The 14,283-nt window shown below is 29.6% G+C and overlaps 2 protein-coding genes across 2 annotated transcripts; both read right to left on the reverse strand.

The window, feature by feature from the left end:
• Nucleotides 1-3,054: 3,054 nt before the first annotated feature.
• On the reverse strand, nucleotides 3,055-5,344 carry LOC106764911 (patatin-like protein 2). Its single transcript, XM_014649350.2, has 7 exons — nucleotides 5,094-5,344; nucleotides 4,824-5,005; nucleotides 4,530-4,722; nucleotides 4,177-4,335; nucleotides 3,757-4,062; nucleotides 3,489-3,664; nucleotides 3,055-3,347 (listed from the first exon to the last, which is right to left on the reverse strand). The coding sequence occupies exons 1-7, from the start codon at nucleotides 5,211-5,213 to the stop codon at nucleotides 3,260-3,262; spliced, it is 1,224 nt and encodes a 407-aa protein (XP_014504836.1). The 5' UTR covers nucleotides 5,214-5,344; the 3' UTR covers nucleotides 3,055-3,259.
• Nucleotides 5,345-10,873: 5,529 nt separating this feature from the next.
• Nucleotides 10,874-13,413, reverse strand: LOC111240510 (patatin-like protein 2). The gene is made up of 7 exons (XM_022782236.1): nucleotides 13,237-13,413; nucleotides 12,939-13,120; nucleotides 12,640-12,832; nucleotides 12,286-12,444; nucleotides 11,815-12,120; nucleotides 11,546-11,721; nucleotides 10,874-10,946 (listed from the first exon to the last, which is right to left on the reverse strand). The coding sequence occupies exons 1-7, from the start codon at nucleotides 13,363-13,365 to the stop codon at nucleotides 10,874-10,876; spliced, it is 1,218 nt and encodes a 405-aa protein (XP_022637957.1). The 5' UTR covers nucleotides 13,366-13,413.
• Nucleotides 13,414-14,283: the final 870 nt, after the last annotated feature.

The raw sequence follows: 14,283 nt of genomic DNA on the forward strand, positions 1-14,283 counted from the left end.
AATTTGATTCGTCCATGTGGAAATTAAAAATAAAATGAAATATGCTGACATGGTGGCAGAGAGAGAAAGTGGTAAACTTTGAATTTTGAATCTGAAATTCATTCTCAAACTTCCGAGAGAGCTCGAGCCCCATCTGAACTTTCTAGAGTGCTCGCGAACGTTGTGCTAGCACCGTCGGCTAGTCACCGTCTCATAGTCACCATCGCCGGAGAGCCACCGTTCATCGGAAGAAGTGTCTTCCCTCCACCAAACCACCCAGTCTCGACGTAGTTCCGTTCGTGATCATCCCACCACCGTCGCTGGAGAGCCACCGTCCATCGGAAGAGGTGTTTTCCCTCCACCCACCTTGTATATTGATGATCTTATCTTCATGGAAAGCAAAGTCGAGTTGGTTGAAGAGTTTAAGGAGGTAATGAAAAAGGAACTTGAGATGACTAATTCGAGGCTTACGAATTTTAAGGTACACGAAAGTAACAATGTCTTTTGGGTTATTTTGGAAAATGATATTTTAACACCAATTTTTTGACACCATTTTGACACTTCACACGTGTCAAAATGACGTGTCAAAATGTGGTTGGACGATTTCAAATTAAAAAAATAAACTTTGGTTTTTCTCTTTCAAATATGTCCTTGCCTCAACTTTTTTTAATTTGAAATCGTCCAATCACATTTTGACATGTGTGCAGTGTCAAAATAGTATCAAAAATTGGTGTTAAAATATATTTTCCGGTTATTTTATACCAAATCAAATGATTACCCACTTAGTAATACTCAGATAGTTATTGGTGCGAAAAAATTAATGACCGAAAGACCACGACGACCTATGTGTTTTTCATGAAGAATATGACATTCACCCAATTTTTGAAAAAATAACCTATTGTAATAACATGTGAAACTGAATACGTCGCAATGTCTTGCAGTATGCGACATGTTTAGGGTTTAGTTACGTTTAAGTTTCTATTTTGGTTAATGTTTTATTACAATCATACTCAATTATATTCTGTCACTAGTTGTGACAATTTAATAGCTTTTCCAGTTCGATGAAAATAAATAGAACATATACAAATTATTTTGTTTATCGTTTTTTATTTTCAAATCCATTGATTCTTTACTATGTAATTTCTCACCAACATAACCATCACTTATGCCACACAATTTTCAGTTTCAAGAACTATAATTTTACCTTTTTTTTCCAACCCAAGATAATTAATAAACCCATCATCTTCTATAAACCGCGACTGAGATCATAACTTAAAACCTTGGATGTATCACAATTAGCATGTGCCTCATTTTTTTCGTAAAGACCAACGAAAATAATCACAATTATGGTCTGCACACACCATAATCACACATTAATTATATGTTAATTAAGCTATAGAAGGAATAGACTAAAGTTATAAAATAAGTTGCACCTAATTAACATAATACTAAATACAATTCCAGAATGTAACAATCAACCAATTTGTTGCTTTCATGATGTGACAATAATTAATTATATTAATATAGCAATAATGCACGTCGTTAACCAATGGCAGACTTTATTTAGCATTATATATGGAAGTGATCAAATCCCCTTCGATTATAATTTTGTTTTGGTTCCTCTGATGCGGACAATTTTGGTCCTCTGTAGGTTTAATTATTTTATTTTCATACATGGCGACTAATAATTTATGTTTTCATAGTTTTAAATGACCATTTTCTTTTCTTTTTATACTTTTGGCTTCACTATTTGTCATTTCGTTTTTTTATTATATGAAAATTTAATAAGTTAATTAGTGATACAAATCTGTCAAAACATATTGGCTGACTAGTAAGCATGTTTGAACTAAAATGTCTGCTTTTGAATTACCATATATAATGGAGTCATTATAAAACTATGATTTTTTTTTTTCAAACATATAAACCAGAATTAAATGTTTTAATTTTTTAAATGACCATTTTTTTTTGTTTGCATCTTAAAAATGAATAATTTTGGCTAGACTATTATTATACCTGTTATTATTTTTTTATTATATGAAAATTTAATAAGCTAATTAATGGTACTAATATGTCAAAACATTATTAGCTGACTAGTAAGCATATGTTTGAGCTAAAATGTCTGCTTTTGAATTGTGTGAACGATAAAATTGTCATTAAAACTATGATAAGTAATTTTTCTTTCAAATAGATATGCTAAAATTGAACAATCAATGAGAAAGAGGTTTTTCATTGTTGCCATGGACTTGAATACAGTGAGAGATAGAGAAAGAGGTTGAACTTCTCTACAAGTTTATTGGTACTCAGAAAACCTAGTTTTCATGGCTAGTTTTGATGAGGAGAACCTCTATATATACACCAACCAAACTACACAAACATACAGGGAAATTCTTCTAATTATTTACTTTTTTTATAGCGTGATAAATCAATTTAAAATAACATGGATGGTATCGTTTTAAACTACAAGATAACGTTGAATATTCCACACTTCATTTGTTTATTTAACCAGCTACTCTTCTCATTTTACTCATCTTTTTTTATACTGTCCACTAGCCAATCCAGAAATAATGCATCGATCTAAGGGATATGAATCCAATATTTAAATTAACAATGATTCATCTAGATAGCTACTAAAACTCTGAAAACGTGTATCATACAATAAACTCATTTTATTTTTAACCTCAGATTTCCAAACATATTATACTAAAAAAAACAGAATATTTTCTAAAATATGTTTCTTAAACATTATTTTAGGATATATGCGAGATGATTTTACATTGTCTGTTTGAGCTTATTGAATTTTACTTATAATTAAGAGTTTAAAAATATCAATGTTTTTTTTTTGTCATTATTAGTGTCATTTTCTTTCCGTATTAGTCTTTACATATTCATACAAGTTTGGAAAAATAATTTTCAGTTGATTGACTCCTCCCTTAAAAGTTGGCTTAAATCCACTTCTGCTTTATGAACATTCAATTTTAATTATCTATTAATAATACCATTCAAATTCATTTTCAAGACTTCATTTGGAATAATGGTTATTTAATAATATTTATTTTGCTTATAAATAAAAGAAGGTTAGCTTTAAAGATAAAATGAATTTAGAAACATTATAGTATAACCCAAATGATTACATTACAAAGACGTCGGTAACATGAAATCATAGAAACAAATGGTTTAGAAGGACAGTCAATTTATTGTGACCCAACACAAGGAAATAGATCATCACTGCAATGAACAGAACACCAATCATATATCATATTGACCGAACAACAACTATCTCTCATCCCTTCATATTTGAAAATTTCCCATTGTACTTAGATATTAGAGATTTACGAAATCTCCTTTGTTTGGATAGTCGTTCCGCAAACCTGAAAAAAAGAATAGTGAATACGTGAAACGGTGATTTGAAGCAAGTTACAACACATGGGTGTGGCTTTTCTTTAATAAAAATTACATTGTTGATAAAATATTACATTATAATTATGTGTGTAGGGTTTTGATGTATATACCTCTTCAAGGCATCTGCATTTGTTTCGTTAGAATCAACAGTTTCATGAACACCAGTCCTCAAGTTAATCTTTGAAACTGGTTTCTTTAACAATGCTTCCCCAACTTGGACGAGGCCATTCAAATTCTTCTCCGTGGCAATGTCAACCGAAGTCAATTCCCCAGTTAAAGTATCTTCCTACAAAATTTGAATATAAAGAATTCAACTCACGAGTTTTCATTTGCAATTACGAGAATCATTGTAGATGTTTATATATGTTTTAAAAGAACCTGAATTCGGAGGTAGTTTTCTTCAGCATTGCGTGCTTGAAAAACGGAGTAGATGTGGAAATCAACCATGTCAGAACTAGCTTCAGTGAAGACATCGATTATAGGAGTGCCTTTGGCGTTGGAAACCCAGCTCAACGCGCCCCATGAAGATGCCTCAGAAGCACTGTATTTCATATCTTGTTTCGCAGAACCTGTTCCCAATGATATCACCAAAAACTTACTGTATTGCATCGGTTTCACATTGAAGTTTTCATATGAACCTTCACTGTGGATTTTGTTCGACAATTCTGCCATCGCCACCAGTGCCTTCAAAATACCAAATTAACTTATCTATCACGTTCTTTCAAGCATATTGTATATACTAAGTTTAAAATTACATTAATTGAAGCAGTAAACATATAAGGAGACTGTTTATAATACCGGGTTATTTGCTGCTACACCACCATCTATAAGGTCGAATTTGAAAGGACCATCGGGGGTTGTGGTTTCAAAGGAATGAGCTGGAAGGTAGGTTGGTGCTGCTGAAGTTGAAATGCATATATCAGACAACAACCCATTCAAATCTGGCCTCTTCTTCACCTGTGACATCATAATTGCGAGTAATACTTTCGTTAGAGAAAAAGACAAACACACATTACATTCCTTGTTATCTACGAATTTTCTTCAAATATTGTACAAAAGTCTGTCAAAAAAAGCTACAATTTTTATTTTCAAGGGAGTGACTTCTTGCAACCAGAATAAATTTTAGGTAATAATTGAGAAGAGGGATGAACCTGGAAGCTGGAAAAGATGGTGGGTTGAAGGTGTTTGATGTCAAATGCTGGGATAACGACATTGGTTAATGTTTGTTCCAATTTTATGTCCCCTAGTTCTTCCCTGATGAGCTTGTGTAAATACTTGCCGTCGTACTGTGGTCCTGTCAGAGTTCTTCCGAACTTCATCGCCGTTGAGAATATATTCCAGGGACTGTATTTGGAAAATCACACTGTAAATCAGTACACGCTGATAAAATATGATTTAGATTTGAATGATTTGGTATGAAGTTTATGGTAAAGTGTGGTATTTACCTATTCTGTGGGAAGATATTTGGGGAATGCTTAAGGTAGAACTTCTTAATATCTTGGGCTGCATACAAGGGTCGGTTATCTTTATTTGGAGCAGTGAGCATTGCAGTGACTAATCCACCGGTGCTTGTTCCTGCGATCACATCAAAGTAATCTGCTAGTCTTGCATCAGCACCATCCAGCTTCTGCATATGCATCATTATTAGTTAGTTGGCTTCATTAACTACAGTTAATTTACATACAACGTTTTATTCTTAGCTAGAAGATTATTACCTGAAGTTCTGATTCAAGGAAAGCAAGTAAAACTCCTGGAATGATTCCCCGAATGCCACCACCATCGATACTCAGCACAGTAATCAGGTGTCCATCGTCACTTTTTTGAGTTGCTTCCATGGATCTCAATTGATGACTTACTGAGACAAAGAGAAAGAGAGAGAGAGAGAGAGATGGAATGAAGTGATCTTACGAAAGAGCAAAGAAAACTACTTCTTTTTCAGAAAATTCTAAATTTCATGGCATAATTTGATGAGGAGAAGCTGTATATTTATACATAAACCATGTAAAGAATGAACAAGTTGACGACTGATTTAGCGCGTTGAATTTGTTCCTACAAAAACATGGAAATAGGTAACTTGTTTCCACAACTTCTGTACTTTGCATTATATTAAGAGCAATGGTAACATGTAAAAGTGTGTCATGTTACCATTGCTCTTATTTTAATCAGTTTTCACGTGTTACTTATGGTTTTTGATGGTGACAGGACAATCGATAGACGTATGGATATATATATATATATATATATATATATATATATATATATATATATATATATAGATGAACTAAGACTACAGAAAGAAAAGAATTACTATTTAGGCTGCTAAGATGGTGTCTTTGACCACACAGCTGAATGATTTTGAATGCTTAGGGCAACCCTTGTGTTGTGTTGTTTTTGCAGTACATAAAACAAGGTTTTGAGAGTAATTCTTCTCATGGTAATTGTGTCTTCTAGAGGAATAGAGGAATGATTTCAAACAACCAAACCCTAAATTCAAAATCTGTGTTAAAGTCTCTGTTACATATATTTTATATACGTGTTATATGCTAAATCAACTTTTTGTTTAACTCCATTTATATTTTGTGACACAAGTTTTTGTTTCACAGTATTGTTATAATTTTCAAATACTAATTAATTCACAAATTCATTTTATGCATTTTAATGGGCATGTTTTAGTCAAATTATATCATTTTTAATGTGTGTGTGCATACAGTAACTTAAAATAGGTGTTTTTAGAATTTGATTGTAATATATTTTAAAAGTTTTTCATTGTCACTTAATTGAGGATTGTTAATTAATTGGTTAACTTTTATGATAAATGTAAATTAAATAATTTTTAATATAAAAAATAAATATATTAAAAGAAACAATAGAGTCGTCCTAATCTATATCCACAAAAATATAAACAATTTTTTTAATTAATTATTAATGTAAACAATTTTTCTAGAGAACATTTTAAAATTGGTAGGTATCAAGATTACTTATTTTCATAATAAATAAATAAAATGAAAAAAAAAAAAACTCATCATTAACGACAAGAAGTAATATTTATTGTTAATACCATGGACTCTGATGAATCACGAGTCAATGAGTCAATGCAAAAACCTAAAAAATTGGAAAGAAATTACGATATTCCAACCATCATTAATTAAATAATTTATTAATTTATAATAACGCGACTATTATTTTATGAGGCACGTGCTAGGTTACAGGACTTAATATATTAATTTATAATAACGCGACTATAATTGTATGAGGCGCGTTCTTGGTTTTTAATTTTCTTTTCTGACTTGTTTAAATGATAATTAATTCATTAAATTCTCAAGACTTTTCAGACTCTTCTTGATTATTGGTTTATATTTTTTCCATTTACACACAACAATACTAGTACTCTTGATAAAAAAAAAAAAAAAGAATGGTTATAAGCAAAATAAATATGGTTCTTATAACATGCAAATGTCTTGTCATATCATTCCATCAAGTTTAATGAATGACTTTTGATAATTAAATCAATTATAATCACATTAATATCATTTAGAAATTATAACATTTAAAAATTATAATATGATATGGTCAAATTAGAATAATGATGAAAAAGATTCTTTCACTAATTTCATATTATTAATAATTACTAATAATTAACCTTTATCGATAAATATTATTAATAATTACTAATAATTGAAAAGAACGTTTTTTCTTTCCTCCTCGAAACGATGTTAAAGTAAAAGAATGAGCACATCGATGATGATGTTTTCAAGATGAACTTTGTCTAAAGAGTATATTATTACGTAATATTATTTTGATTATCTTTAACCACATATATACTATGTTTTTCTTATTGTACTTTGCAAGTGAAAAGAGATAGACTTGTCATGTAATATATAAAGGCAATGTTGTACTTATTTATTTGGAAAGTAATAATTTTAGGTTGAATATTAGATATAAAAGAAGTAGATGGAATACGAATAATCCAAAACACAATTCCAACTTATCCAAAATCTTATCAAGATCCAATCAAAATCAAATATAAAATTGGAGGGTGTGCTACCACAATTATTTATGTATAAATATATATAATAATGCTTTTTTAACTTATGAATGACAACTTGTGTAAAGCAACTTGTTTCTATAATATTATAAGTTTAGGGCACGTGTTAGATAACATTGCTTATACAAGTTTATAAACAGATTAAAACTAACTTAATTATATTTTCGTAAAAAATGTAAAAATGTATTAATTTATGTTTAGGTTAAAAAGATTTAAAAAATTTTGACAAAATTTGTATAAATTAGTTATGAATAACATGTATAAAATTATTTTATGTTTCTTCTTGTTGTAAAAGTTTATTTAAACATAGTTTATATATTTTTTTTAAAATGACAACTCATGAACAACCAGAGTTGTGTCCTGTGTTTATTTTTTTTATTATAAGCTTATTACAGTTTCATCCCATGTGAATAATTTAATCCCCATGTGAATCATTTAATCAGTTTTTACAATTAAGAAATACAAATAGCATAGTATAAGTACAAATTATTATAATATATTGAGGCACATTAATTATTGTAAGACAAAATTAAAGACTAAATTCAATTAATATAAGAAATAAGTATTTTATTTTATCCCCAACATTGATTACATATTTTTTTTTATCATTTAAAAGTAAAATAAACTGTAGATAAGAAATTAAGCAATCGTTTACATAGTGCAAATGCTCCATTAAGATGAATTTTTTTTTTCTTTCTAAACTGTTGTAAATTATATATCCTAAAATATCAAATGTTTAAATATATATTTAGTTCTTTAAGTATAGTCACGTCTTACTTTTAACTCTTCCAATTTTTTTCACTTTTTTGTGTTTGTAAATTTTTGTTTTTGGTTTTAGTCTTTAGTATTTTAATTTAGTTCGTCTAAAATCTTACTTTTTATTTTCATTTTTTCCTTCAATATATAAATTATTACCCTTTTTTCTATTAAATGTTTGTCAAAGAAAATGACCTAAAATATTTAAAAACTATAAAAAAGATCGTAGGACTAAATTAAAATAATAAAAAGTTGTAGAACCAAAAATACAATACAACTATATTTCAAGAACTGAAACTAATTAAATATAAAATTGTAAAACTGTATACATTCAAGTCAATCAATTAAAATACTCAACTATTATTATTATTAATATTATTATTATTATTATTATTATTATTATTATTTATCATATACAAATTTATAATACAGATTTCAAAAAATTTAGTTATAAAAAATTGTATTCGTGAACTTACAAAATACGTCACGTACAATTAACTTTTTCTTTATCAATAATTTTTTTTTATTAATTTTAAGCGTGAAATACTTACATTTAATATTATTGTTTTATTATTAACTAAAGTTTCGATTAAGTTTTAAAAATAAAGTTATGTATATTTAAATGCCGAATTAAGAGATGACAACCAATTATTTATTTATTTATGAGCACTGCATCTTACATTTTTTAATTAAATCATAATAAATATATTTTAATAGTTCTGAAAGATTATATTAAGTGTATATATAAGGATGACAATGGGTCGGGTCGGACACGGATAGTGTTTATCCGCAACTCGACTCACTGGATAAAACTGTACCTATTACCGGACCTGCTACCCGCTGGATATCCAAATAGAAAAAATACGTGAATTTTTTTTAACATGTGGATATTCCTTTTCAATCTGCCAATATTTTTAAAAAATTGTTGTATAAGTTTTTAAATGAAATCCAAATTAAATTGTAAAAGAAATACAAATAATATTTAAAACATATATCCAAATAAAGTAAATGGATAAGTGAAGAGGTTGTTGCATAGATGCAAGAAGAAGCAAAAGAATAAAACCTAATTTAAACATAAGGATAAAAACTTAATTTCATTTTTTTAGCAGATAACAGATATCGACGGGTCAAATAGTTTAATACTCACACTCGACCTATTTATAAACCGATATTAAAATACCCGTTAGTCACAACCCAAGATATCCACGGGTGTGAATTTTTTTTGTCATCTTATTTATACCCTATTTTTTATTATCATAATTAGGATTTCTTTTTAATAAAATTTGTTAAGCTTTACTGAAAGATTGGATTAATCATTGACTGATTTGAGTTTACTAAGTGATTAAAACCTTTTGGTAAAACCCCGAGTTATCACAACTTGTATCTGCAAAATTTCATAAATGTCACATTTAATCCTAGCTCCTTTTTTCAGCACTTTATTTTCTATCTCCCTAATAAAATTATATCTCCTTTTTAAATATTTTATTTTAATTAGTAGTTATAATTATTATCTTCTTTCATACTTGCAAAATGTAAAACAGAGCAAGTACTTCACATTTTTATGGTTGAGAAATAAGATACTTCACATTTCGCTAAAGTTAGGGTTTTCTTTAATAAGGCTCGATGCATCAAATAAGTGGGAGCCAATGAAAGTACCAGGCCTATGAGGCGTTTCCTTCTGCACTTCCATAATTTCTTCTTACACCTCCATACATTTTAAAATTTGAATTTTATCCTTTATTTTTATTTTGAATTCTGGACTACATGAATTAGAATTTTTATGAAATGTACAGTTTAAAATATAAAAACTATATTTCAAAATGTATAAATGGAAATAAAAAATAAAATATATAATTTAGATTGTATAATCTAAAATAAATAGAAAAATTCAAAATATATTTTTAATTATATGTTACAAATTGTAAAATTCAGAATACAAAATTGATATTTTGAATTATATCATAATAAATATATTTTGAAATTTATGGTTCAAAATTTAAATTACAAAATAAATTCCAGAATATACAGGTTTGTTTTAAAGGTGAAATGAACTTTTTTACGTTGTCATAGTCATTACAAAACACCTTTGTCATTCTTTGTTTACATGTTGTGATTGAGATAAAATCAAGGAAGAAAGTGTGACATCCCAACAAAGGTTATTTGTACCTAGCAATGAACTTTTATTATAATGATCATCATTCTATATTATATATTTTCATATAATTTGGAATGTTATAGAAAGCATTACGAATTGTGCAATGTAGATTATGTAATTTGAAAAAAAAAATTGTATGAAAAAATATTTTTAGTTTATATAATTTGATTTTTTTTTCATAAAAAGAATGTGAATCTTATAATTCTGAAATCATCCTTCATACTTCACCTTGAAATATTTAATAATAGTTATTTGACATATAAATAAAATAAGACATGCTTTTAAAATAAAATGAAGAAGCAATTAGTATAGTGTAATCCAGAATAATTCCATTACAAAGCCGTTGGTAACATGAAAACAAAGAAACACGAAACGTTTACAGTACATGATATAACACTGTAGGGACACTAATTATCGTGATACAGACAATGAACTATATCTTCACTGTAATGAAAAAAACAAAATATAAATAAAATGAACACTAAACTAATCATTTTTCATATTGGCCAAGCACCAAGTATCTCTTATCTCTTCGTCTTTCAAGTATTCCCATTCTTCACAAACGTTTGAGATTTCCGAAATTTCTTCTGTTCAGACAGTCGTATCGCAAACCTGACAGAAGAAAGAAAAAATTCCTTTAAGAACTTTTGTTTATAACTTTTTTATAGTAACTTATGATTGGTCCAATTTCAAATATGTTTTTTAACATAAATTCAAACAAATCAATAAAGTGATGACACATGTTTTGTTGTCAAAAAATTGTTAAAAAATTATCAAAATATCATGATCCTAAAAGAAAAGGATAATGATATTTAGACAACATTTTTTTGACAATATTTAAACATTGATTACGTGTTTATGATTATTATTATTATTGATTGTGGAATAATTTTTGACCAATCACATATTGACACATAATCAATGTTCAAATGTTGTCAAAAAAATATTGTCTAAATATCATTATCCATTTTCTTTTGGATAATGATATTTAGACAACATTTTTTGACAACATTTGAACATCATCTACGTGTCATTATGTGATTAGTTCAAAATTACTCTATAGTGATTTTTGTGATTATTATTATTTATTCTAGAGTAATTTTAGAGATAGTGAAATGGTGAAACTCATGGATTTTGTTTACACAGTTTTTGTTAAATTCTTAAATTATCGTGTGTGTGTGAGAGAGAGAAAGTAGGGTTTTGATATATACCTGGTCAAGGCTTCTGCGTTGGTTTCGTTAGACTTAACAGGTTCATGAATACCAGTACTCAAGTTAATCTTTGAAACTGGTTTCTTCAACAATGCTTCCGCAACTTGGACGAGGCCATTCAAATTCTTCTCCGTGGCCCCGTCCACCGAAGATAAGTCCCCATTTAAAGTATCGTCCTACAGAATTTGAATATGAACAATTCAACTCATGAGTTTTCATTTGCAAATCACGAGAATCATTGCAGATGTTTATATATGTTTTGAAAGAACCTGGATTCGGAGGTAGTTTTCTTCAGCGTTGCGTGCTTGGAAAACGGAGGAGATGTGGAAATCAACCATGTCAGAACTTGCATGACTGAAGACATCNATCAGAGGATTGCCACCGGAGGAGATAACCCAGCCTAAAACGCCCCATTTAGATGCCTTAGCAGCATTGTATTTCATTTCATGTTGCTGAGAACCTGTTCCCAACGATATCACCANAAACTTTTTGTATTGCAACGGTTTTACATTCAAGCTTCCACATGACCCTTCATTGCGGATTTTGTTAGACACTTCTGCCATGGCCACCAGTGCCTGGAAAACGCCAAATTATAGCATAGCTATCACGTGCTTGCTTGGTGATTTTGTAAGTGTGTTTTATACTTGTTATAAAAACTTGATTCACACTCCTTAGCTTGTAAGTGTGTGTTGATGATTAAGATTAGTTTTGTAACATAATTTCATGAAACTATATAATACCGGATTATTTGCTGCTACACCACCATCTACAAGGTCGAATTTGAAACTACCATGGTTGGTTTTGGTTTCAAAGGAATGAGCTGGAAGATAGGTTGGTGCTGCTGAGGTTGAAATGCATATATCAGACAACGACCCATTCAAGTATGGCCTCTTCTTCACCTGTGACATCATATTCCAGAGTAATAATTTCGTCAGAGAAAAAGACAAACACACAATGGGATTCCTTCTTATCTACGATTTTTCTTCAAAATTTGTAGCAAAGTCTGTAAAAAAAAGCTGCAATTTTTGTTTTCAAGTTAGTGAATTTTTGCAACCACGATATATTTTAGGCAATAATTAGGAGGAGAGATGAACCTGGAAGCTGGAAAAGATGATGGGTTGAAGGTGTTTGATATCAAATGCGGGGATAACGACATTGGTTAATGTGTGTTGCAATTTTGTGTCCCCTAGTTTTTCCCTGATGAGCTTGTGTAAATACTTGCCATCGTACTGTGGTCCCATCAGAGTTCTGCTGTATTTCATCAATGATGAGATTAAATTCCAGCCACTGTATTTGGAAAATCACACTGTAAATCAGTACACAGTGATAAAATATGCATTTAGATTTAAATGATTTGGTATGAAGTTTATGGTAAAGTGTGGCATATATTTACCTATTCTGTGGGAAGATTTTTGGGGTATGCTCAAGGTAGAAATCCTTAATATCTTTGGCTGCGTACAAGGGTCTGCCGTTTTCATCTAGAGCAGTAAGCATTGCAGTGACTAATCCACCAGTGCTTGTTCCTGCAATCACATCAAAGTAATCTGCTAGCCTTGCATCAGCACCATCCCGCTTCTGCATATGCACCATTATTAGTTTGCTGCACTGACTACAGTTAATTTACATATAGCTTCTGTATTATATATATATCAGTGAAAACCCTAGAGTCGTGTTTTGTCTTAGCTTATTACCTGAAGCTCTGATTCGAGGAAACCCAGTAAAACTCCTGGAATGATTCCGCGAATGCCACCACCATCAATACTCAGCACAGTAATCAGGTCTCCATCATCACCTTTCCTTGGAGTTTGAGTTGCTTCCATAGATTTGAATTGATTAATTACTAAGAGAAAGAGAAAGAGAGAGAGAGATGGAATGAACAAACTTTTTCAGAAAAAGCTAGTTTGCATGGCTTGATTTGATGAGGAGAAGCTATATATTTATATAAAAGCTAAACCGTGTAAAGATTGAAGATGTTGATGAGTGCGTGTTAAATTAGTTGCCACAAAAACAGGGAAATGGATAATATGTTTCCATGGAACCTATTTGATTGTGGAGAGCTTCTATACTCACGTTATTTTATGTTTTCGCGTGTTACTTAAGATTGTAGGATAGATTTCTCGTATGTTGAATTAATTTCCACAAAAACGTCGAAATGGATAATATATATCTTCTTCTGTGAATAATATTGAATGTTCGCAACTCTATACTCACTTTATTTTTATTAGTTTTCACGTGTTAGTTATATTTTTCTTTTTTTATGATGACAGGGCAATCAAGAAATGTATAATGGCTGATAAGAATGTCATAAATGCATTTGTCTCTTTATCTGTCTTATTCACGTATGCTCTTCACCACTATTTCATACACCTAGGCTTTATTGGTTTAAGATGATAGATTTGGAGAAGAAGTAAATGGATTTAAAAGTATCTTGCATTAATTTTTTTTTTAAATAAAGTTTGGAAAAATTAATATAAAATTTAATTTCTGTCGTCTTCATCGTCAACTTTCAATTTTTAATCTTCATTTTCAACCAACACGTATGCAAGAAGAAGAAAAACCTCCATAGCTTACATTTTAAACGTGGTATTTAATAAAAGGTTGAGGAAAAAATTGAGATTTTATCGTAAATCGCTCTAAATTCGAGCAAATTCGCGATTTATAAAAAAAAATGTAAATCTTGCTAATTACCTCTGTCTTAAGTTATCTGCTCAAACAAATGCGAAACATTTTGCAAATTC

Source organism: Vigna radiata, chromosome 6 (genome assembly GCF_000741045.1).
Source record: "Vigna radiata var. radiata cultivar VC1973A chromosome 6, Vradiata_ver6, whole genome shotgun sequence".
In the NCBI taxonomy this organism is placed as follows: domain Eukaryota; kingdom Viridiplantae; phylum Streptophyta; class Magnoliopsida; order Fabales; family Fabaceae; genus Vigna; species Vigna radiata.